At 45.4% G+C, this 17,350-nt stretch overlaps 1 protein-coding gene across 11 annotated transcripts in view; it reads left to right on the top strand.

Annotated features, from left to right (window-relative positions):
* The window catches only part of SEC31A (SEC31 homolog A, COPII component), a 44,819-nt gene extending 33,719 nt beyond the window's left edge, over positions 1-11,100 (top strand). For 5 of the 11 annotated variants that reach the window (XM_085058118.1, XM_085058115.1, XM_085058116.1 and 2 more), the window contains 5 exons: positions 4,534-4,592; positions 6,562-6,834; positions 7,231-7,350; positions 9,460-9,531; positions 10,366-11,100. In XM_085058118.1, the coding sequence (XP_084914244.1) occupies positions 4,534-4,592; positions 6,562-6,834; positions 7,231-7,350; positions 9,460-9,531; positions 10,366-10,545 (704 nt within the window). In that variant the 3' untranslated portion in view covers positions 10,546-11,100. Of the gene's footprint in view, positions 1-3,066; positions 3,115-4,533; positions 4,593-6,561; positions 6,835-7,230; positions 7,351-9,459; positions 9,532-10,365 lie in introns of all 11 variants that reach the window. The other 6 variants (XM_085058112.1, XM_085058113.1, XM_085058109.1 and 3 more) reach the window with 2 other exon arrangements.
* Positions 11,101-17,350: the final 6,250 nt, after the last annotated feature.

Genomic DNA, 17,350 nt, shown 5'->3' with positions numbered 1-17,350 from the left:
GTGTTGGTACACTGCGCAGCATGAGTAGTCACCTTTCTCTTGTGAGACACACCTTGCCACAGTCACAGAGCTTTTGCCTTGCCCAAGACAGGGTGCTGCAACAGGCATGTAACAAGGCTGTTGTATGCCATGGATGGATCATGGCTCAATTTTACCATTGGCATCACAGCCTGTGTTGTGACTGGAGAGCAAAGTACAAAAATGAGCAAGTTTTCCTAATGGCTGCAGACAAGATGATCCTGATTCTCCTTGCAGAATGATTTTGCAAATACGATCTCTCCCTGTGTCCCTGGTTCTTGAGCAGCCTTTTAAGCCCAGGATTGGCAGCATATTTAATTCAAACAGCATTTCCTGTGGCATAGGCTCCCTTTCATTATTTTGTCCCTAACCTCTTATTGCGAAGGGATTTACTGTAGCTGTGAATGCCTTAAAAGAAAATCAGAAGTGACTTAGAAATGCTTTTACATGTCTCTTCTTCCCTGAATGTCATTTAAAAGCATGTGTGTGTGGCTGACACGTAGGAGCATGTTGGAGCACGCTTGGTGAGAGAGCACTCGCTGAGGTGGAGCTCAGTGTCTGCTTGTGACTGCCTGGGTGTCACTTTGCTGTGGGACAGTGACCTCACCTGCCATAACAAACCTGTCCCTTCACTTAGCAGCCTGAGAAACAGCAGCTTTGCATGTCAGGCCATGCAGGAAGAATCAGCAGTCCTTTTCTAAACCTGCTCATAAGTATGCTTCACGTTCAGGTGGTCCAGCTGAAGAGTCAAGGACCAGACCTGGGAAGCAGAGAGTACAGGGAATATTGGGCGAGATTTGAGGGATGTTTTGGGGGTGTTGACTCTGCTGACAGGCCCTGATGTGCCCACTGTCATTCCCTCATTTTAAAAGTCTGTTGGGGTGATCCAGTGCAGAATGGCATTTTGCCTTTGGCAGCATGAGTCCTATGAGTAGGCTGGCAGCTCACATGGCCCCTTGTGTTTGGGGGTGAAATGGTTGTTTGCTATGTCAAAAAACAGGACTGGGTGTGGGCCTGCCAGAGTTGGAAGGGCAGAAAGGGCCTTTTCCATCCACCATGCAGCCACATTTGGTGTCCTGTCTGTTCTTGGAGATGCTGTACTGTCAGAAGGTCAGGAGACCTCTCCTGACCCCATGTTAGAGATTCACATTTGGCATGCCCTGTAAGTCAGAAGAATTATTAAATTGGATGGAGGAAGAGGGGTTGGATAAGGTTCTAGGCCTGGGATTTCAACCAGCACATTCTAATGCAGACAGCATAGCTTCTGCACCTCCAAATAAATGCAAGGAACAAGAAAATTGTTCTTTCTTATCCATTTTACTACTCAACTTGCATCACTGGCCGGCACTTCAGATCTGCCTCTTGCTGAGTTACTTGCAGTGACCTGACATAGTCCACATGCAGTGCTCAGAGTGGGTGAAGCTCTTTTCAAAGTTAAAAGTTGGTTGTATTAGGCTGTTTAAGAAACTTCCTAAGAACTTTCAATGCTGCTTATGTTTTTCTCAGCAGCTGTGGTGGGAAGGTAACCAGTACTAAGTGTCAGACCTTCAGGAACACAAATTTGGGCATCCTCTCTGATTTCTGCAGCCTTAGGCTAAAATGCAGAGGTGAACTCCAGGGCACAACAAGGTGCTGAGGGCAGGATGGCTCATGCATATACACAGCTGATGATTGCAGCTGGAGAACTGTGGAGAAAAGATAAAGTGTGTTGGAAGAGCACACTCTGTTCTCTTCCAGTGTTTAGATTACACCTTTCAGAAAGCACACAAACAAGAAGGAAAAAAACCTTGTTTTTTAAGTGCAGCAATGACTGTGTACATGCTTAATATGCTTAACCACCAACATATTTTCTGAGCAGCTGCATTGCTTAGTGGGAGATGCCTTGGCATGAGATCCTGTAGAAGCACAGAGATCTGTAGCCAGAAGTAGATCTCACCTGAAACTCGGAGTGTTCTGGTGCAGTGGGTATTGTGATGCTGATCCTGGCAATGAAGTGGTGTGCTTTTGTGTGGGGTGATGATCCTATCTGGGAACATCATGGTTCACTTTGCAGATGTGACTCATTTAAAGGCAACAGTAAGGGAGGAAGGAAAAAAACATCTCAGATTTGAACTCTTGAGAAGCACCTGACCTTTGAACTGGCTTGGATTTAAAGATGCACATAAAGAGTTCTGTAAATATTTTCTGTTTTTTTGCAAAGGCATATAACATCAGTATGTTAAGCTGTGCTTGGAGCTTCAGTAAGCAAGAAAAACCCACATTTCATTTTATTTTCAGCCCCTCTCACTGTTTTGTGATATATCTTTGAACCTACTTTCCAAGGGAGTTCTAATTTTCATTTTTTCTTGAATCTTGTTTGAAAATGCAATAGGCCAATTTTGAGCTAAAGGAAGGGTTTGCACCAGACCCAGGCCAACCCTAGGGACAGGAGTTATCTCATCCCCAAAGCTCCTTTCTCCTCTTTGGAATGGTGGAGGCTTTATTGGCTGCTTTTTGCCATTTGGATTTGTTGCTCAGTCCCAGCAGGCAGTGTGTCTTTTTATGTGAGTGTAAAGTTGGTGTGTGAACATACTTGTGTTGCTGGGCTGCATGCAGTTGAGAGTGTGCCTTGATTTGAGAAAATACTTGGAGATCTTAAAGTCAAGTACTTTCAGCATCTCTTGAAAACCTTTCTGGAATGGTAAAACGGTGTGGAGAAGTTTGTGGCTAAGAGTAATGGTCTGTCAGCTGCACTGGAATAGAAAATGAGAACACCAGAAGAAATAAGAAAATGGGCCAGAACCCTGCAACATTTGTTAGAAGCAACTAGAAACACTGATTTACTGCATGGAAAGACCAACAGGCTTGTTTTGGGGGAAGGTGGACAAAAGCAGTTCCATTGGGGATTTGAACAAATGGCTTGTCTCCAAGCTGGCATTGTAATTAGGTTAGGTGGTTTTTTCTGCTGATGCATGTTGAAACTAAATTGCTGGTCAAAAACTAAAGACCAACTGCTTTATTATTTTTGAAGAAATTTTTTTTTTAGTTATCTTTGCATTTTGTCTGCAGAAAGTCTACCAACTCAAGACCAGGCCTCTTTCTTCACAGGTGAACTAGGTACCACCTAACCTGAAAATAATTACAGCCACTACATGAAATTAATTGAATGGACATCAATTATGCAAACGTTCTTACATTAAGTGTGATGCTGTTTGCCAATTAGACTTTAATCAAATTGATTTTTAATTGCCTAATTGAAACCAATAACAATATATCTGGAGTTTTTAACCACAGAAACAAATTCTTTTTAATTACTTTCCTTTTTTAAAGCAAATTATACCAGGAAATTAATAGCAGTAACAGTCTGGGAGATTTTCTGGATAGGGAGGAATAGAGGAAGCTGCCAGAAGATGGCACTGCCTTTGGTTAAAGAGAAAGCAGATGTGGAAGGGATTTTAAATAGTTTTTCATTTACCCCTTTAATGTGCTCTGGATGTGGAACTTGCTTCCCCAACAGCTCATGAGCAAATGAAATTTCAGCTAAATTGAGCAAATTCTGCAGTAATGTTAAGCTGCGCTGTCTAAGGTAAATTCATCATCTGCTAAGTGAAAAACACTGTGGTGAAAAAGTCCATTGAGCAGGGATTTGGTTTTGTTGGCTTTTTGTGGCTTTGTGCAATAAATCCTGATTACTCAGGGAGGCTGCAGTAATGCGTGGACGTAATGCCATGGGCCCAGTTCCATGTGCTCCGTGAGGAGATGGCAGCTCTCCCTAATGCACTAATGGGAGCTTTGGGGTGCAAATCTTGCAGCTGCACGGGGCTTGCTTTCCTGGGAGAGCAGAAGGTTTGGTGCAGAGCAGCACCCCAGACTTGGAGTGAATCTGCTCAGACCTCCTCTGTGCTTCTTCCAGTTTCAAACAAATCACCCCTGATGCAGAAAGCCAGATTTTTCCACCTTGCTCGAGCAGCTCTGCTCTGATTTGGGGATACAAAGCACCCAAAAACATGCTGTAGCTTGCAGGGGAAAGCTGGGTTTATGGCTCTTTTGTGTTTCCAAGGTGGCTGGGTGAATCTGGTCTGAAATGTTTAAAGCCCCTGTTGCCTCTTGTGCCTCTTCTTTCTGTGTGGTGTTGTTGGGGAACATCATGCACAAATGTCATGGATAAGTTCTCTTCAAGTATACAGTCCGTGTAGCAGAGCTTTTTTTGGGCATGGCAAGCCCTTTTCAGAGGGCATGTCTGCTCAAAGCTCTTTTCCTGCAAGAGAAGAAAAAGTTATTAGCTTGAGAACAGTTGGTCAAGATCCCAAACACGCACAGCGGGCACAGAGCCCAAAGGGTCTGATGGCAGGGATGTTTGGGAGGCTCTGGCTGGCACAGGAGCTGTTCTGGCTCTCAGGGAAGGGCAGAGGAACAGACAGGTGAGGGCAGGCTCTGCCAGTAGAGCCATGGCAGGGAGCTGGCCCAGCTGAGCTCAAGAAGGCATCACTGCCATCCTCCCAGGTACTTACAGTCTCTGTTTTCTTTCCGTTTCAGGGCCTCAGAACGGCTGGAATGACCCTCCCACCCTGAACAGAGCTGCCAAGAAGAAGAAGGTACTTTAGGAAGTCCTACCTCACCACCTACTGTGTGCTGGTCACTTGAAAAGCAATAGTTTGAGCTGTTCCTGGGAAACCTGTTGGCAGGAGAAGGAAAGAGAAGAATTAGTAGCAGACAAAAGCTGCACTTCATGAGCAGAAATGGCCTTTATGTCTCTCTAATGTGCATTATCCCTCCCAAAATGTCTAAGCCTCTAAAGAGATGGTGGGTTTTTTGCTGAAGTTGTGGTTGCTAATAACAATATTGTTCCTGGTTTGAAGCAAATACTTCTGACTGTTTTCATCTGCAGTAAAGCAGCTGAGTTTTGCAGGAGATGGTACTTAGGCAAAATGAGAAGGCTGTGCAAACTGTTATAGATTATTGACATTGCTGGAGCTGAAGGCAATTTATCCTGATTAAGGGTCTGACCCTGAGAGATCTGTTGAGAGTAAGACAATTTACATGATGGAGATAATGTCGTTTTGCAAAATGGATTTAAATTGCAGCAGGGCGGAATAGCTGGGAACACTTGGCATGGAGCAGAGTGAACCTTTTCATCCCCTGGTGCTGCTGGAGCCTAGGGTGTCTCCACAGCAGTCAGTGTCATCCACCACTCTTTGACCCTGGGAAGCAAGAGTAAGTCTGGAGCATGTAAAGTGTGGGGAGAACATAAAAAGTTAGAGCAGAGAAAATAAGGTCTGGGTGAAGGCAGAAGTCTTCCTTACCCTTTGGAGTTTGGTCTCTGTGGTTCAAGGATGAAGAAGCTTCTGGAGGTTAGATAGAGAACTCTTAGTGTTGGAATAGCTGCTGGAGCTGAGAGCTCAAGAAGCAGCCTTCTGAACCCAGGCTGCAGAATTTTATCCAGAATACAGAATTTTATCCAAACAGCTACTTCGGTTTGTGTGTGTGTCACAGCCACAATTTCTGCCATAGCCCAGGCTTGCGGGTTGGCTCCTTCTAAATGAGGAATGTGTTTGTTGCTTTCCCTGTTGGGTATTTAACAAATCTGTCAGTCGTGTTTTTGTGTTCATTTCCCTTCTGTCCACTGTCTGAGGGGTGGTTTATGATATTATAAAATGAGTCACCACATGGACTGTTATAAAATAGAAGCAGCGTCTGGCATTTCAAGCCATAATTTTCAGCTGTTTTCCTCCTAAGTAAGAACTTATGCACCACTCAAAAGTTTATTGCTGTGATTCATTCCTTTTATAACTGACTTCGTTGCTGAATTGGGAATATTTTTTTTTGGTGTCTCAAACCACTAGTTTAATTCCAGCATCATTCATTCTGGATTCTGTAATCTTCCCTTTGTTTTCCATGTGCACAAAAAAAAATGTGCACATTCCCATGGAAGCCCTTTTTGTCATTTGGATTCCTGCATGATTTGTAGCAGAGGCCAGTAGCTCATTTTGTTGTTTCTTCGCTCTGCCAAATGTTTGTGAAACACCATGTAAAGACTGGCAGATGCTAAGGGATGAATCTGAAATGCCCTGGTAATCTGCCTTAGTGCAAACCTGTGTGCCAGAAGCTTGAAAGGCTTTCAGAAGCTTTACTGGGGCATGTTGCTGGCTGTGACCTATGTGCTGCATGGACAAAAATACACCCTTGAAAGTGAGACACAAAAGTCTAAATATAATGACCCAATAGTAAGAATAGATGTAGGTGTGGGTTAGTTTTCTCTTCTAATAGTGCTGGTCTGCCAAACCTCTGGTTTGTGCCCTTGGCCGAGGGAGAGTGACTCTGATTTGAGGTGGCTGCACTCAGCTCTTGTGGCCATGGGCAGGCTGGGCTGCTCCAAGGCACTTCTTCCTGTGCAGCCGGAGGGATGGGTTTGGTTAGCCCAGAGTGCAGTCCTGTGTTGTCTGCCTGTGTTGTTTCTGTATCCAGTGCTCTCAATTACTGTGGTTTGGGAAGTCTGTAAGAGCTGGGTGTTGTGCTGTGCCTGCAGCAGCCACACCACTGTAAATGCACTGCTTTTTTCCCCAGGTCCCTGACAACTTCCTGCCCCCGGTCCCCATCACTGCCCCCATCATGAACCCGGTGGCAGATCCGCAGTCTCAGATGCAGCAGCCTCCGGCTCCAGCACCGCCCACCAGTGCACCCAGCTTCCAGCCTCCCCACCTCCCTGCAGGGCAGATGGTGCTGCAGGGTGGATACCAGCCTGCTTCCCAGCCCCTGGGGCCAACCATCATGTCACCCACTGTTTCCAAACCCAGCACAGAGGGTGCCCCGGGGGCCCCAATTGGCAATGCCATCCAGGTAATGTAGCCTCGGTGTTGTGTGGGTTTGTTTGTCCATCAGTAGAACCTGCCAGGCAGGATTTTGTTTTCCAGGCTTTTCTTTTAGCTGCAAAATGTACTGTGGAGTTTCTAGGCACTGGCTTTGTACCATGCTGGCATTTTGCTACTGTAATCTCCTAGACCCACCTTTTTGCTGTTAATACTATAGTTAGTATGGCCAACAAGCTGCTTCCTTCTGCAACTTTCACAGCTTCCCAGAGGGAGCCACATCAAGTGCTGGTAATGTCACCTCCACACACCCACAGGGAAGAAATAGGAGTTGTGCCAAGCTAGTTAATGATGCCACTCGGTTTAGCTGCAAACAACATGTGGGCACAGTGACCTGGAAAAGCCTCACCTGTTCTCTGTTGCTCAGCACATGCAGGCACTGCCAACAGAGAAGATCACCAAGAAGCCCATCCCTGAGGAGCACCTTATTCTGAAGACCACGTTTGAAGCTCTTATCCAGAGGTGCCTCCTGTCTGCCTCTGATCCGGTAGGTGATTTCTGTCATTTGTGGTTTCTTAAACTTAAATTTAAAATTCTTAAATTTCAAAGGGAAACAGCAGCTGAGAAGTGGAAGGTTAGAAGCTTTAACACAATCACCAGAGCTGGATAGAAGAAATATTTGCCACAGCATCCAGTACTTTGTAAATGAGCCATCCTTCCCAAAGCTTTTCATTTGTTTCTGATGGTCAGTAAATAATGTGCCACCACAAAGCCCAGATGCTGACTGTTCAGCTCGTGCCTGCCACATGCTAAAAGGTGGTGCTGGTGGTGTGTGCAGAGGGCTTTGTGCACTGAATTTGCTTGCTCAGCAGCACAGGCTTGTGCTCTTGTCAGTTTAGTATCACTCACTTGCTCAAAATCCTTTGTTTAAAGGCTGTGGAGTGTATATATAAGTGTGTGTGTATATATATAGTGTATACTGCATTCCCTTTGACCTTTTCTTCCTCCAAGTGCCCCATTTCCCAGACAAAGAAAGCAAAAGCATTCCACTCACATCTGCACCTGGGGATTACTTTTCTGCTCTGCCAACACATTTTGCTTGCTTCTTGTTAAGTCTTTTTTATTTTCTTAGGCAGGGAAAGTGTTTCAGCCCATGGAGACAAGAGACACCACCCTGACTGTACACATCAGTTGTTGTCAGAGCAAATACAGGCACTGCTCAGTTTCTAAAGGGGAAAATGGGAACAGGAACTGAAGAGCGAGGAGAACAACCAGTTTGCATTTCCACCTAATTGCTTTGGCTGGACAGATGTCTTGTTGTTTCCTAGACACCATTTATTCCTCTTTGTCCTAGCGGACCATCTGTAAAATGAAAATAGCATGTGCACCTTTTCACAGGCTTTGAAACAAATGTTCTCTAGTCATGTATCTGAGAGTTAGCCAGTCCAAAAGAACTGGGGGTTTCTTACCTGCTCCTGCTGGGATACTTTTTCTTTAGATATCTCAGTTCCTTGATGATGTAACTGCTGCTGAGGAGTTTTCCTCATGTGGCCCAAGACCCATGTGCTGTGTTCTCCTTTATGCCATCTGAACAGCTTTCCCTAATTTCTAGCACAGCAAGCAGCCATCAGTTGGTCTTCACCCTTGAGCTAGGGCATTCCCACAGGCTTTGTTATTTTCTCTGGGCAATTATTTCATCCAGAGAAATGTTTCCAGTTGCCAGGGAAAATGGCACTTAGGGTAAGTGAAGATGAATTGATGCTCAGACCGATTTAGGAGGAAGTTCCATTACTCCTGTGCACTGATGCCATTTCTGCTGCTGTTGACCAGCAGCTTTTTTGTGCTCATGCAATTGTAACCTTGATGCTTTATTACTGTTTCATTACTCTGGAGTAAAATCTACAATTTTAGATGTTGTTTAAAAAAAAATAGTGGATAAAAATTCATTTCTCCAGCAGCTGCAGTTCCAGGTGGAATGTACTGGAGTTATTTTGGTGGCAAAATAATCCCAGGCACATCAGTGGGTGGTTTACTTTACAAAAGTCATGAAAGCACAAAGGATCTGTAAGGACATACTGGGTTAGGCTATTCGTTTTCCTGTTGACACTAAAAACTTACAGACAAAATCCTGGCTTTACTAATCACATGAGGAAAAATATAATTAGGATTTGCCATAAATTGAGACTGAGTTGTACACACTTAGACTTGAGTAGCTACATGTGCCCTTAAGCTCTCATTGATGTTGCTGGATACTTCATTCCAGTAAGAATTTTATCCAATTATCATTATGCTTTTGCAGTGAACCATAGAAAAAAAAAATTGTGCTGCAACTCAGAATTCTGTTACTTTTATCAGCTATACCAGTGGGTTTTTGCAAATGACTAGTGGCTTTTGGGGTGCACTTCTACAGTTTTCTATTCTCTGTAGATAGAGGGTTCTGTAGGAGGGTTTACATGCAGAGAGCTACAGTCATATCACATGGTCTCTCCTGGCAAAATCAGGGAAGAAGAGTACAGAACGAAGAATCCAAATGATGTGTTAGGAAAATGTTGTTGAGAAAGGAATTTGATGTGCTGCATGGACCTCTTTGCAATGATGTCAGATTAGTATGGGGTTCTTAAAATTGCTGTACTTTAATGTATTTATTCTCTTGCAGCAAACCAAGAGGAAACTGGATGATGCAAACAAACGCCTGGAGTTTCTATATGACAAACTTAGGGAACAGACAGTAAGTTCTGTTTTACTTCTGCCGACCCCTCGATCACTTATGGCCAATGACTTCATTGGTGCAATAATACTTCTGCAGTATGGAGTGGGTGCTTGTTTTTTTCCTTTGGAAGTGTGCTCCAAATCCATTTATTGGATGTTTGCATCCAATTTCTAAGCAAATGCAACAAATGCATTTATTGGGATTGTGTGATGAGTTTCATGGTGTTGTTCAGAGGCTGTGCTGAGGCAAAGAGCAGAGCTCCTTGCAGCAGGCACTGTTTCTCTGCTCCAGGCAGGAGCTGAAACACACAGCCTGGGGTCAAAAAAGAGCCCAGGGGATTTTGATGTTGGAGGCTCACTAACTTTTCTGGAAGGCAGATGTGCAAGTACTTTTGAAGATCTGGTAGTGTTTTGAAAGCCTTCCAGGAGCCTTTGGCAGAATAAAGGACTGTGCTTAAGTGTCTTAGTACCTTAGAATTAGAATGATGTAATCCTCTTGCTGTCAGGCCATGTTTGCTGAGCAGTTAGCTTTACCCAAAGGCATAAAAGCTCAGTAGGTTTTTCTGGTGCCAGAGTCTGTCACAGCAGCTCTCCCACCCCAGGGAATTGCATCCAGACACTGGCAGGGAAGGTTTGCAGGGCGTAGCAGTACTGCAGAGAAGATAAATTCTGGTTGAAGTCCATTGTTAGACTTCCCAGTGACTATTCCTAGTGTGATGCAGCTCTGAAGATGGCCATCTCCAAAGAAAGGAACTAACTGCTGCACCTTCCTGAGGGCCAAGTGCTGCACTGGGAATTTCTCTTTTCCTAGTTTTTCCTTTGTGCTGACCTGCCTTGCCTGCTTTCCTTGCAGCTCTCTCCAACCATCATTAGTGGCTTGCACAACATCGTGAAGAGCATCGAAACCCGCAACTATCAGGAGGGACTGAACATCCACACACACATTGTCAGCACCAGCAACTTCAGCGAGACCTCTGCTTTCATGCCAGTCCTGAAGGTTGTCCTCACCCAGGCCAACAAGCTGGGGGTGTGAGGTAGCCCTGCATTTGCAAAGCCCTGGGGGTTGCTTTCCCAAAGAAGTGCATTTCTACGGCAGACATGCAGGAAATGGACCAAATGCTCGTCCTCACAGCATGGCGCAGTAGAGCTGACAAATGGCATTACACTCTCCCTGCAAAGTACTTTGTTCTAGAAGGGCTGTGGAGCCCTGGTGCTTTTCTTCTTATTTTAATCCTTTCCCCATCCCTAATGATCCTCATCTACAAATAGGATATTTAATGGATGATACGTCCCACATTGTCAATTTTTAGGTGCATGTTATGCTGCTAAACAGTGGCTTTTAATAACAGATGTATGCGTTGAAACAACAAGATAGGATCTGTATTGGACCCTAAAACAGATTATTCCCTTCCACCCCACTGTTCCCTATCCACCAGATTAAAAACTGTCTGATCATGTTATAGGTGTATTTGGTCTTTCATTTTATGAAGCTGCTTGCAGTTCTGTTACTACAATTTACATGTTAAATAGCTTAATTGTGCGCTGGGGCAAATGAACAAAATAAAAGCTAATTGATATTTTCAATAAATGTGAATTTATTAAAATTTGTCTTTATGAAGTGCAGTGGAGAGATTTTGGACCTGGAGTACAGTGGGGCCACTTTGTGTTGTGTCCTGGGCATGAGAATACTTTTGTTTTTCCTCTTTCTCACTAAAAGCTCTGTGTAGAACACAGAAAGAAAGCAGTTGGAAGAAATGTCTGGGTTTGAGAAATAAAAAGCAGTTTTGCATGAAAATTACCTAAAATATCAATGTCTGTGCAATGTAGGATTTGGCAGTGCATACTGCAAGAAATAATATCTAAATAACAATGTAAATCACTGCTGACTTCTGTGACTTCAAACAGATTTGTCAGACAAAACAGTTTTATTTCCTTTCCAGCATTTTCTTACTTTATGAGCTTTTAAAATTGGTGAACATAAGGCATCAGTTTGGAGTACTTTATTTAAGGAGTTTAAACAACAATTGGAGTAAAATTTTTATCTAGGTTATAGGTTTCTAAGCAGTGTTACAAGTATTCTTGTGGTAAGTGTATTTACAGCAGTGTATTCAGCTCCTTTGGGTCTTGATTCAAGGTGGAAAAGAACAAGTTTTAAAAGAAAGAATACATTCAGAAGTAAACAGGAATAAAATAAATAAAACTTAGTAGGATGTGAAAGTAGTAGGATTTGTAAAAGCCAAGGAATATTTAATGACACAAACCCTCATGAGACTTCCATGCATGTCAAAGAGGATGCCAAATGAGAAGCACATATGCCAGGGCCAGGACTGAAGAGTTTATTTAATGGGAAGAGATTAAATAAACTTTGCTTGTTCCCCTTGTGAAGAGCATGAGGCAATCAGGTTGGTTGGAACTAGAGAGCAGTGTTAGCTTGAGAACAAATGTAATATGAGCTGGCTAGTCTGGGAATTGAGGTGATCAAAAATGAGGGAAACACTAAGGGGTTTTGAGGTGATAGTATCCTATGAGTACCCTGATGTTACACCATGGCATGGGCACTGTCAGCAATGGAATAATCTCCTCTCCTTGCTGAAATGAAAGCTGTCTTCCACCTCAGCCATTGTCAGGAGTTCAGGACAGGAAACCTGCACTGTGGATGCAAAAATCTGCTACTTCTCTCCTGAGAGCAGCTGAGATGAATTATCGGTTATGCTGCCGTCTGTTCATATCCTCAAGGAATGCCAAGCAATTAGCCACCCATCTGATGGGATAAATGCAAACGGCCATCTTCATTTACAGAAGGCAATGAAGCCCTGCCAAGTTGTGCTGGTAAAAGAATTTGGCCCCAAATAGCCTAATTTTGATCTCACTGAGTGAAAAGAGATTTATACCTTTGTAACACCAATCAAGCTGCTCCTCTTTGCAGTCACCTAAGGCTGCAGAGCTATAAGAAGAAGGGATGGAAGGAAATTTGAGGAACAGTCTGAGCAGCATGGGTGTTGTCCTATGGCAGCTGACATGAGGAGGTACCTTGCTACTTGAGGAGTCACCATCCAAGCAGAAGGACCAGCAGGGAAGGGCAGAATTAATGCAGTTGTGTCCTATTTGCTGGAAACAGGTGGGGATGGAACAGGGGCAGTACTGCAGAGAGGGCTGGCTCCAGCCTGGACATCTAAGTTAAGCACTTGAGTGGAAACCTTTTTGTGCATGTCAAGCTCTGTAATGGATTTACCTTGGTTTTGCTGGCAGAGGTCCAAGGTCAGCATTAGCCATGAATGTTGGAGATTGTCTTCTAATTGCTGCTGCCTTCCTAGCCTGTGCTAGGTTTACATCACATTTGTCCTGTGCTGTGCCTTCTGCATCATGCAGCTCCCAAACACAAGGATTGGGAATGTGGGTTTACTGTTTAGTGACTGAGTTTTCTCTGCCCAGAAGGAAGCATGTGCCAGACTGACCAGACTACTGAGAAGGAAGGGTGAGGGGTCTTGCTGCCAGAGCTGTTTCCCCAAAGTATTTTGGAGGGAAGAGGGCATGTTTTGGGAAGCATATCAGAGGCAGCATGCAGAGCAGTGGCACCACTTCCCAGAGTTCTGCAGGCTGCCCTCAGCTTCATCCTCACCTTCACCAGCATGCTGGTACTGGGCTTCAGCAACACCAACCCCGCTGTGTCATTAGCCTGGCTGGGGACCCTGTTATGCCTGAGAGGGGGAATAAAGGAGACCCTGAGTCAGATATTTCCCTCCCCCCTACCCTCAATCCCACATGGCTCCACACCCCTGAGTGCTCATTGTTCCGAAGCAATCCATTGCAAAGGCAGAGCAGCAGGTACAGAGCCAGACACGGCTCAAAGCTCAAGGGAAAACCAGACTCATCCAGCCAAACATCTGCCAGCAGCTGACAGCACCTCCCCTGCAGGGAATGCTGAGTGTCCTGTTGAAGTGCCTGCTGCTGAGCTGAGGCGCTCAGCCTTGAACAAGGGCCAAGGCCACCACCAGAGAACACTGAGGAATGTAATAAATACTGTACTGATAGCAGGAACAGTTTCAACATGTCCAGTCTTAAATGGGTAATCTCCCAGCCTTGACTTGCTGTGTGCTGAGTTGATCATTCCCATGTTTCCTCTGGCGATCCTGCAGATCAAACAGATACATCACCAAATGGCCAGTCAGCATGGATGTATGGATACATTTAATGCAATCCTCACTCAAAACAGGCTAAACTGATTAAAATTCCTCTGAGCTTTAGAGCTGCAAGTTATCCAGAAGAGCATCTAATTAAGAGGGGATTTATTAAGAAGCACTCTAAAAAGGCAGCTGCAGCTGACCTCACCCAGTAAGTCTGTGCCTGCCTGGACAGCATGCAGAAGGCTTCTTGGGAAATCATTGCTCAAATTCTTTGCCAGGTACACAAGAAGCACTTCAACCCACAAACACTGATCACATATTTCATGTCCCACTGATGTTTTAGGCTTTGTTTCCTCCTTTACTTAAAGTGTTCATTTGAACAATGCTTTGGGGTCATTACTTCATTTTTCATGGCAAGAGAAAAAAAAAAGAAAGAAAGGCCACTGTTGTCAACATGTTAAACAGCTTTGCACTGAAATGTGATGGTAGCAGGCAGGACTGAGTATCATTAAAATGATCCTCAATGTTCACATGAACCATTCACAGCCTTTCATCATCGCTGCCCTCTTCCTTTCTTCCAGGCAGAGAATTCTAGAAGAATGTTTAAAATATATCAAAAACAATCTTGTGTTTAATTATATGCTCTCTGCTGATTCAGTTGCCTCAGGAGGTGTAGTTAGTAATTAATTAGCACAGCAGACTAATGTGCTTTGTAGCAATATCACTCACAAAGCCACGCTCTGCTGGGTCCAGACCCATCAGGAGTTGAGCCCAGTGCTGTGCTGAGACCCACTTGGGATGGAGGTGAGCTGGTGTCTCCCTGCCACACCACTCTCAGACCCTGCCAAAAACCTCTCTCTGAACTCCTTTGGGTGGCTTTCTAAGGCAGGAAATGCTCAAGTCAAGTAAGTGGAGAAGGACAAATAAATTCTGGAGCTATGCAACACTGGGGCTCAGTTTTACAAAGCCTTTGCAGCCTCAGCTCCCAGGACCATCCCAGCCTGGCTCACCCCAGTAAGTCAGAGAGCCTCTAGGTCTTGTTACTTGGCAGTAGGATTTTTGATGGCACAGGCACCAGCCTGGCAAGCTGCAGATGCCCACTTGTGCTCTGACACACAGAACTCAACAGGCAGGGACTGTTTGCAGGTTTGAGTGGATTCCTCAGTGCTTCTCCCCGCAGTCAGAAAAGAAAACAGGCTTTGTCTAAGGAGCAGTATCTAACTCCAGCAGCAGTGCTGAACCCTGGACCCCTGCAAGTCCATGAGATTCACTTCTGGAATAGGAAGCTCCACAAAATTTAGGTCTTTGTCCTTTGTTCTGGTGTTGGTTGTCTGACACTCAGTTGTGTTGTCAGAGTGACCTGTAAGCTCCTTCCTCCCAGCAACACAGAAGTGTCTTTGTGGCACAGAGCTGCCTGTCCCCATCAGCACTGGGAATCTGCCAGGGAGGTATTCCCAGGCTGGTGTCCTGGGCAGCATTTCACACTTCGGTGCAGATGATGGATGAGGCCCCTCTTGCTGGCAAGGCTGAGAGGATGTGTGATCACTTGCAGGATGCACCAAAGCATGGCTTGGAACCTGGGCACATCTACATTCACCATTAAGTACAGCAGACAAAACCAAGTCATTTTCAGATCTCTAAACTACACTCAAGCCTTTTTTTTTTTTCCCCCAGACTTGCACATCCTTCACTTTTCAAAATATGAGCCCTGGAATGTTTATTGAGAAAATCTCCTTTTGACTTTGTTGCTGTTTTGGTTGCAGCTCCCCAGGTTTTTTCTCTAGGCAATTCTGGCTCATTGAATATTTTCCAATATTATTTTTTTACCAAGGGAAGTAGGAGTCAGATTTGCAAAGTATTTTCTTTGCATTTCTGGGTACTAGCAAGGCCTTAATCTGAAAGTCCAGATCTCTGTCTGTGGCATGTAGTCCTGACATTATGATCTATGTAGCCAGGTAGCTTTATACAAGAGAGTAGATGTTTTCACAGCATCATGTCCCAAAATATGCTGCTTTCCAGAGCCACTGCAGTGACCCTGGGACAAATGCTGATGCTGTCACTGAGTTGCCACTGCCTGAGCAGTGATTTCTGGGATCAGGGGAACAGTAATGGGCTCCACTCATGAGGAACAACACTGTGCAATGACATTCTCAATGGGGATATTTCAGTCTGGCTTGGGCTTCCTCTGCTCCTCAGCAGCAGCAACTCCATGAGCATTTGGGACCCTTCTGGAACCAGGTGGGTTCCACATAATATGTGGGTAGCCCATAATATCCCCGTTACAGTTTGGCTGCTGCACTTGACAAGCTTTCCCTGCACGCAGCCAGCGTCACCTGCACAGGGGCACAAGGACATTCCTTCACAGAAGTTACCCAACAGTGTCACCCTAAGCATCAGCACTCCCTGCACCCAGAGGAGCTCTGGCCACAGCAGAGCATTTGTCATGTTGTCTTTGTTCACCTGCTTTCCCTGCTGTGTTGGCTACTCTGTGAGCAAACTGCTGTGAACTGGAGATAAATGTGGGGTGTGGAACTTACAGTATTGTGTGCAAAGGCTCACTGAGGGAGTCTTCACAGATATGCTCATCAGGGACTCAAATTAGCTGGACATCTTGCAAAGCAATTTGTTTGCTTCTTGCCAGGGTGGCAGGAATGTCTGTGGAAAGTAGCTGTGAGGTTTCAGTGCCACTTGCATCTGCATGAGCATTCAAGACTGACATCTATCCTGTGCCATGCTTTAACAGCCTGCAAAAACAGGTCAGGATGAATTTTTCTGCGTTTTCAGAGATGTGCTCCCTGGGTCTCCATATTTTCTTGCTGCCTGCTTCCCATTTCATTCACCTTGAACCCTGACATTCCTGCCTTAAACACTCAGGGCATCCTATCTGTGGTGTGCAGAGGTGAGCTTGGGCTGTGCAGTTTCCTTCCTGTGCAGTGTGCCCAGCAGCTGCTGTGCAAGGGATGAGGGCTTCTTTGTGCTCTCAGGCACCGAGACATGGAAAAATCATTGAAGGATGGAGTCCTCTCTCCTGCCTGCCCCAACATCAGATTGCAGAGTCCAAACAGGAAAATGAGTATCACGTATTAGATCAGTAGTAGGTACACTTGAAATAAGCCTGATAGTTGACCTTGGGCAGCCGGAGGAGGTCAGAGCAGGAATGCACAGCGCAAGTTAAATCAGCTCCTTCTGTGGTCCTGGCGCAGCAATGGAAGGACATGGCAGGCTGTAAATCATGGAAAATCCGGTCCCAGCCCAGGCGGAGGGCTGCTGGCACTCCTGGGCCGCTCCCTCCTTCCCCCCAGTCCTCCCAGGAGCATTCAAAACAAAACAAAATGCACCACAGGCAAACGTTTTATCTGGAATCGGTGTCTGGTTCCCACCTAATGGCTCAAACCCTCTGTACGCTGCTTGTGCAGGATGCTCCTGCTCCGCGGCAGGTGAAGCACCGCGCTAGTGACAGCGAGCTGCTTTCCGCCTGCCACTCCTCTGGGTCACCTCTCTGCCATCGGTGAGCTCTCCATGAACAGCGCCCACCCTGCCATCCCCAGCACCCTGGGATCCGTCCTCTCCCGCAGAGCTTGCAGTACGCGGGGGACACAGGGGGACACAGGGGGACACAGGGGGACACAGGGGGACACAGGCGGCCCCACGAAACCACAGCTGAGCGCTAGAAGAACGCCGCTCCATCGGCGGTGGGACGGAGCAAACAAGTGT

The sequence above is a fragment of the Lichenostomus cassidix genome, chromosome 4 (genome assembly GCF_008360975.1).
Source record: "Lichenostomus cassidix isolate B80296 chromosome 4, HeHo_3.0, whole genome shotgun sequence".
In the NCBI taxonomy this organism is placed as follows: Eukaryota; Metazoa; Chordata; class Aves; order Passeriformes; family Meliphagidae; genus Lichenostomus; species Lichenostomus cassidix.
Note: the sequence above shows the minus strand (reverse complement) of the source record. Positions and strands in the feature narration are given on the sequence as shown.